General features: G+C 40.3%; 1 protein-coding gene across 1 annotated transcript; it reads right to left on the bottom strand.

The window, feature by feature from the left end:
* Positions 1-2,481: 2,481 nt before the first annotated feature.
* LOC113471978 (myb-like protein P) lies at positions 2,482-5,070 on the bottom strand. The gene has a single exon (XM_026831490.1). It carries the CDS (start codon positions 4,101-4,103, stop codon positions 3,048-3,050), a length of 1,056 nt encoding a protein of 351 aa, XP_026687291.1. The 5' UTR covers positions 4,104-5,070; the 3' UTR covers positions 2,482-3,047.
* Between the last annotated feature and the right edge of the window lie 3,023 nt (positions 5,071-8,093).

Here is an 8,093-nt window from a genome sequence, read left to right as displayed (position 1 = left end):
CGTTTCTGGGACTCCCTGGGGTGTAAAATACTGTAACAGCTTTTGTGCAACTTCTACAGCTTGAGCGGTGTCTATGGGGTACATTTGAGCATATTTTGAGAAAGAGTCCACTATTGATAAGCACTTGGTGTTTTCTAGTGAAATGCAATCGATGTGTACTATTTGAAACGGACGCACCGCAGTAGGTGTAATGTTGAATTTTGGTTTCAATGGGTTTCGATCGTATTTGGATAGTTGGCATATTTCACACTTGTTAATTACGTTCTGTACTGTTTTGCGAATGTTAGGCCAATAATATGTAAGTTTGATCGTTTTTTCTACTTCATCCATTCCGCGGTGGTTTGCCATCCCTTCATGGAAGTAGGTGACTATGTTTTCCTTTTCGTGGTCCTCTTCTATGTCTCGTAGATATTTAGTACATTTCGTGAATTTCAAATTTGAGTTTTGATAGTGATTTTGCAACACTACCGAGATTAACTCGTACAGTTTTCCTTGTGGGTCATCTTCGAAATACAGATGATATGGGACGTTCGGTGCAATGTACTCGTTAATGAATTCTTGTATGTCCAGCCCTGATTTATGGCTGTCTAACTGAACTAGATATCTCATCTTGTTTCCGTGGATGTTGTTTCTGAAAGTAACGTTGGCTTTTGAGTGAGGAACTGTTGATATTATAATTTGGTTCGCTGCTTGATTCACGGGGGTTTCACTGATCGGTATACCCACTGTTGGGTTCTGCTCGCTTGAATGAACAGTTGCATTGGTGTCTTCTCCTCCCCCATCCTCGGTGATGAGATCATTGAAGGCCATGTTGCCAATGAGCGCATCAAAATCGATGCTCAAGTCTGAAATATCGACTTCCGGGATGATGGACTGCAGGTCATCATTGTATGCTTGAGTTCCACTTGTAGATGGCTGGGGCTCACCTTCGTTGATATTCAACTCTATTCTTGACAGAGCATCCGCATTCTTGTTCAAGGATCCTTTCTTGTACAATACTTCGTAATCGAATTCCTCTAGTTTGAGACGCCATCTCACTAGTTTTGAACTAGGGTCCTTCAAGCTAAAGAGCCATTGAAGTGGTTTGTGATCAGTCACAATCTTGAAATGTCTTCCGAACAGATATGGGCGGAAATATTTTACAGCCCAGACAACACCAAGTAATTCCTTTTCGATTGTGCTGTAGTTCCTTTCACTGTCATTCAGTGTTCGGCTGGCGAATGCTATGGGTTTGTCTTGTCCTAGCACACCTTGAGAGAGGACAGCTCCAAGTGCCACATTGCTGGCGTCGGTGGTCAAGATGAATGGTTTCGAGAAGTCCGGGTATTGCAACACTGGTTCATTAGCTAAGATTATCTTACACTTCTCAAAACAATCTTTGTACTCGACATCAGTAATATCTATTTTTGCATCTTTCTTGAGACATTTAGTTAGGGGCTTCGTTAGTCTGGCGAAATCCTTGATGAATCTGCGGTAATAGCCCAAAAGTCCTAGGAAACCTTTGATCTGCTTCACTGTTCTAGGTATGGGGTACGATTTGATAGCATTGATCTTCGTTGGATTTGGCTTAACTCCTTCCTCAGTAACTACGTGTCCCAAGTATTCGACTTCCTTTCTCAGGAATTCAGACTTATCGAGTTGGATTTTCAGGTTCGAATCCCTCAGTCTTGTGAGTACTTTTCTGATGTTTTGAAGATGTTGTTGAAGGGAAGATCCAAATATTATTATGTCATCTAAATAAACGAGGCAGCATTCGTTTACAAGTCCTCTGAGGACATCGTCCATGACTCGTTGGAAGGTTGATGGTGAGTTCTTTAATCCCATCGGCATACGCAGGTATTCGTAGTGGCCTCCTTCCGTGTTAAACGCTGTCTTTTGAATGCTATTCTCATCCATTTCTATCTGATAGAACCCCGACGCTAGATCTAGAGTTGTGAAGTAGACACAGCGTCCAAGTTTATCAAGTAGATCGGTTATATTTGGGAGAGGGTACCGATCATTCACAGTTTTATCGTTCAGTTTGCGATAGTCGATTACAATCCTCCACTTCCTTCTTCCGGAGGAGTCCAATTTTTTGGGGACGACCCAAATTGGTGAAGACCACGGAGAATGTGATGGCCGGATGATATTTTCTTCTAACATCTTGTTAATCTGGGCTCTCACTTCCTCACGGTGCACTGCAGGGTATCGGTACGGTTTAGTATAGATCGGATCTTCGTTAGTAGTATTTATTTTGTGTTTGATCTTATTGGTGAAAGTAAGAGGGTTGCCCTCCATGTGGAAAACCTCTTCAAACTCTTTCAAAAGGTTTTCCAGCATGAATTTCTCTTCTTCGTTCATGTGCTGGGTCCTAATGAGGTTGAAGTTGAATTTTGTTGGCGAACTGAAGTTATTCAAGTTACTGTCAGTTACTTTGAAATCATAGTTTTTATGTAATTCTTCTAGCGTTAGTGGGTTGTAACACAGGTTAAGTTTTTGAACTGTCGGATTAGTTACTGTACACAAGGCTTTTCCATTCCTAACTTCTACCACACCCTGTTGTATGGAGCAACTTCCCAGGTTAACTGCAGGAAGCATGGCTTCTCCATTTTTTATGTTTGAAACTTTCAGTTCGATCACTTGTTCGCTTTCAGGATAGATTTCTATTTTGTTGACTTCCGTATTTGAGTCTCTTAGCTGAAGGTTAATGGTAGTCGAATGATTTTTCAAATGTTGGTTTGCAATGTCCACACAAAATCCTAGACTTCTTAGTGTGTCCATCCCTATGAGGCAGTCAAAGAAGTCATGAAAGTCAAAGAGATGAAACTTCAGATTTTTCCGGGATTTGAATATTTCAAAGGCGGGAATTGTGATACTATGGTTCACGCCACTTTTTCCATGAGCTGTGCAGACTGTGAATGGGTCATTTCTTATGAATTTGTTGAAGTGTTTCCTCGCCAAGTTTGGTTTGATAAATGATTTAGTGCTTCCTGTGTCGACTAAAACTCGAAGGTTTAAGTCTGGCACGATGAAATACGGAAGCTTGTTCTCACAGTTGGTGAGGTTCATTAATGTTCCGTTGACTCCGAGGCTCCGAACCAAAAATTTTGGTTGTCGTATGCCTCTTGTTCCTGATTGCATTGATCAGTCATTTGATCTGGAACATCTTGATCCGGTTGGAAGAACTGCTGTTCTTCCACAGGGTATTGTTGATCGTCACATGCCTCAATATTATTGAGTTGATTTCGTGTGGCTCCGGTGGAGATACTCATCGGTGTAGCTTTGGGTAGAGGTTGAGTAGAAGGTCTGGTCCAAACATTTTGGTTGTTTTGCGTCTTGTTATTCTGATTGTTGTAGTTACTGTTGTTATTGTTGTTTCTCCAGTTGTTGTTACGGTAGGAGTTGTTCTGATTCTGGTTTGATTGATTTGGAGAAAATTGACGTTGCTGGTTCCAACCTGAATACTGTGTTTGATTGCTAGCTTTCTGGAAGGATTTGTTGTTATTCATCATCGGTGGGACATATCGCTGAGTATTGTCTTGATTCTTCCTTGTAGTGTCGATTTGGAAATCATTCGTTAGGATGTTGAGGGCGTCATTAAGGTCCTTCGGATTTTTAGTCCGCATTAAGGATCCCAATGGTTCCTTCAAGCCGCGCAGGAATGTACGGAGTCCAAGATCCAGAATAAACTTCTTGATGTACTCTGCACCTGGGGTGTTGTGGTTGACTACATAGGAGGTCTGCAGATTAATCATTTTCTGAATTTTATTGAAGAATTCAAAAGCACTTTCACTGGTTTGTTTCAACGCGCACATTTCTATTACAAGTGTGTGGACGTCACGCTTGTCGGCATATGTGTTTATTAACGCGTTCTTTAGATCGTTCCAGGAGCTTATTACGCACGAGCTGATGTTACGTTGCGCGTCACCTTTGATCTTCGCGATAATGGAGTCCATTAAATAGTCATTTTGGAAATCGTTTAGGTTGGTGACGTTGTAAAACTTCATCACCAATTTCTCGCAAATAGAGAGAAATCTGGGTAGGAGTTCGGGTTCACCCGAGAACTCTGGCACCATCTTTAGGTATTCGGATTTGAGTTCCGGTACCGTATTTGTAGTAGCCATGATAGAAAGATTTCCTAAGTCTCTTTCTAGTTCTAGAATCTCACTACTGACAGGGTTCGATTCCCCGAGATTACTTAGTGGAAATAATGTAGAAGCCGGTTCCTCAGAATCGCTCAATAGCGAGGGAATAGATTCCTCGGAGCTACTAGTTGAGGAGTCTATTTTGTTTTCGCGAAAGGAATTAATATTGAAGGAGAGACTAAACGAAAGACTTCGTTTAGTAAATAAAATTAATTAAGATCTAAGCAGTTAAATAAAAGAATTTGGTATGTGCTAGTGTGAGTAGCACCTTGCGTCTAATGCGCTTCAATAATTGTGATAAGTAGATAAAGATAAAATAGCATAACAGTAGATAATATTCTTACAGCGTAAGCAAATGGTACGATGTCATGATTCAAGGCTGGAGACTCGATATGGGAGATAGTGAATGCTGATCCGCTCGATGTGTGAGGTATTGGTGCTGAGCCACTATGCTTGGGGTCAAGCTGTCCAGACGGTGAATATGATGGGTTGATATAAGATGAAATTGGGGTAATCCAAGGTTGTCCTTCTTGAGCAACGATTTATAACAGAGAATATTGTTTATGACTTCACTTTTCTTAAATAATAAGAACTAATTATAATATTTTTCCTTTTAGGTTGATACCTAATAGGTATGAAAGGTAGGTTCTGTGAAAAACAGAGGGAAAATGTCCACTTTTCCTTGAAATTCACTCCGAAGACTGCGCCAGTAACCACTACGGAGATCGTAGCTGGGTTTTTAAAAAACAACACAAAATTTATTTCACCAAAAATTATAATTATTATTGTAAATAAAAAGAAATAATAAAAGAAACAATTAATAATTAATAAAATACTCGAGAAACACCAAATGCACCATGCAATGGTAGGGAAAAGACTGCCGTGCTGACCGAGTCTCTGCTTAGAGATCGATCAGCAAGATCAGCAGATTTAACTGCTGTCACTTACATAGTATTACAGTGTTTTTGTGTTTTAACTTTTAGGACAAAATGAGTTTGTGTGGAATTTGTGTTAGGTAGATCTGTCTTATTATAAGTGTTTGTAGACGAATTCAATTGTCGACCTATTAGGCATGAACGTGCAGACATCAGTGGCAACATTTAACGAACGATCAGGGGACTCCCCCGTAGTGTGTGGAAACAATTTCTGACAGCGGTCGCACGTCCCATCTGTAATGGACTTAAAGGAATAAAAGGAACTCTATGTCCATCTATAAAGGGTAGTTACGGGATGTTAAGCAGAGGGGTCCACCCACTAGGGATAAGTTGTGTTCAATGCCCGACACGGTATGGAATTTGTATTTCCATCAACATTGTTTGAGACTGTAGACCGCAATGGGTGGGGTAGCCTACTGCTGGGTGGTAAGAAGGAACCTTTAGTTCTATCTTGAGCAGAATAAATAATCACCTTTCCACTGCTTTTGCTATGGCCGAGGTGAAGCGGAAAGGCCGAGGAAAGCCCTTTCTACGGTTTTCTCGACCCCGAATTGAGGACTTTCAACTATTCTATGAACAATGCATCACAGATAGTAGCCATAGTTCCAGAGTTCTCAGAGTGACTACCAGCTTCTATGTACGCCATCTTCCATACGTATTCAAGGCGTACCTATACGCTCATGAAAGCGAATATTTCATAGGTCGTTTCCTCGTTGAAGCAGAATAAATCAAGTCTAAGTTGACTAACGTGAATGTATTGGTAGAAATAGATAACGCGTAGATGCAAATGACTATGTGGTATTTCAACTCGAATCCTTTTCTAGATAAAATATTTTGAATTCATTTCGGGATGGTGCACCTAGGAGCAGGGTCGTACCAACTGGAGGAGAAAGGGGAAATACTTTCCTTTTGGGGTCCCGTAAAACCCTTAAGTCCTAAACTATGGGTATTAATGGCCGGGCAATGGGGTATAATGAGAAAGTTAAATAAAATTCATCATAATCATGGACTCAACAGAACAATAATTAATCTGAAGGTGTAGGCAGGTAGCTAGTTTTTAAAAATATTCGGTTTACAGTGTTGGAAAGAAGAAGTGCAAAAGTTGAACCTAGGTTCTTTATATTACCATTCTTTCATCACATCAACTGAATTGCCAATAAGTACCTTATAACAGGCCTGTCCACGCTAGTTAGAAATAGTTAGAATATTATATGCACTGTTAATTTAACTATACAATAGGTCAGCATAAGGTTGACTAACATGAACGTTTAAGGGTAATGAGACTAAGAGTAACAAATGTGATAACTAGGAACCTGAGTATTAATAGGTCTTGCTTAATAGGTAAATAAGAAATGTAAGGTATGTGGGATAAGAATCCATATTCTCATTCCCATGGTTATGATATTTTTATCAAGATTCACAGGCAACTCGTAAATACTTATACCACCCAGAAATAATTTCTCATCCATATTGAAAATAAAGACATTTTTGTGACAACACATTTACTTTAGTCAGATTGAGTTTTTTTTTTCTGAAGTTAATGAAATATATTATGCACGACTCTTCTTTCTATTTAAATTAGTTGTCTTAGTCCGATTAAAGTCATAATTTGGTAATCTCGCTGGAATAAATAAATTAAAAAATGAAAAAAAAAATTAGGCCTTTAATCTAGTAATGTTTATAAAAGAAAATTTAGACTTGAGTTATCAGAGACAAGAAATCTAAGTATGGAAATCATTATAGTGTATTTATAACATAATCTTCTTCGAGTTTAAGTAAATCTCAATGAATAATTTTCTGAGTAAGATATCCGCTCTGAACATCCTGAACGTTTAGTAGAAAATCTATAATATGAAGTATTGAATCTACATTATGTAGAATCCATGATAAATCTATCAGTAATTGGAAGGTCTTCATGTAGCAAATATTAGTGTCTACTCCGCAGGTGAGTGTAGGAATATTCAGCTTAGTTATGACGTGTTGGTAACGATATTTGTGTGCCTTTGTAAGCCCTAGGCCGCATGTCTATTCTCTCCAGGGAGATGTAGCTAAACGGATAATGTTCGACTCGAAAGGCTGGTCTCTCCTACGCTGTCTTTTCTATGGCCTCTCAACGATGGTGAGACGATAAAACCTGATATGCCGTTCTGTACCCTCTATGACACCCTCTATCAGTAGACAGTGACAGATACACTCAGTTCGTTCGATCAGATAGAGTAATCTGACACTGACATGCAAAACCAAGTCAGAGCAATCAGAGATTTCTTTGCCAGTGAGTTATACGTATTACCTTTATAAAATGGTTAAGCCCCCACCGTATACTTATACAATTTTTCCAACCACAATTAGGGTCCGATTAGTTCCCAACACTCCCAACTCTTTGCTGTTTGTTATCATCGGTTACACCGTCTTTGCTCTGTTACGCCATCCTTACCACCGTCTTTGCTCTGTTACCATCCTTTACCACCGTCTATCTGCATCTGTTAACCATCCTATCACACCGTCTTTTGCTCTGTTACCATCCTTACACAGATGCTTTGCTCTGTTACGCCTTACTCCTCTTTGCCGTTGCATGTTATCATCCCTCTTGTCTTTGCGTCTGTTTCAGTGACCTCCTCGAGATCAGCGCCCGCGGTCCCCCGCAACCATACCATCGTGGGGAAAGACCATCCGGAGGCAAGGAAGGATACGTGCCTCTGACCCGTGGATTTTCGGTGTAAAGGGTCCTTTCACAGGACCCTTCGATATCGAGCTGTAGTTATCATGTACGTCCAAGCACTTCCGTATTCTATCACGCGGAAAGGTGTTCAAGATCGATATCATTTTGGTGGGATTAGTGGTCCAGAGCTAGCTGTAGAAACTGCTACGGGGGTCCTCTTCTAAACGGGAATACGGGAGTTGCCCGGAAAAATCCAACCCCCTGTCCTTAAAAGTGCGCAAAGAAATCTAAAGTGTCTAGTCCACTGTCCATTTGTTCTTTGATCTCGGTGCCCATTTAGAATTTTGCTCGGAAGGTTTCTGCGGCTACCTCGTG

The sequence above is a fragment of the Diaphorina citri genome, unplaced genomic scaffold (assembly GCF_000475195.1).
Source record: "Diaphorina citri unplaced genomic scaffold, Diaci psyllid genome assembly version 1.1 scaffold3477, whole genome shotgun sequence".
Taxonomy (NCBI): Eukaryota; Metazoa; Arthropoda; class Insecta; order Hemiptera; family Psyllidae; genus Diaphorina; species Diaphorina citri.
This window is presented reverse-complemented; position numbering and strand designations above follow the sequence as displayed.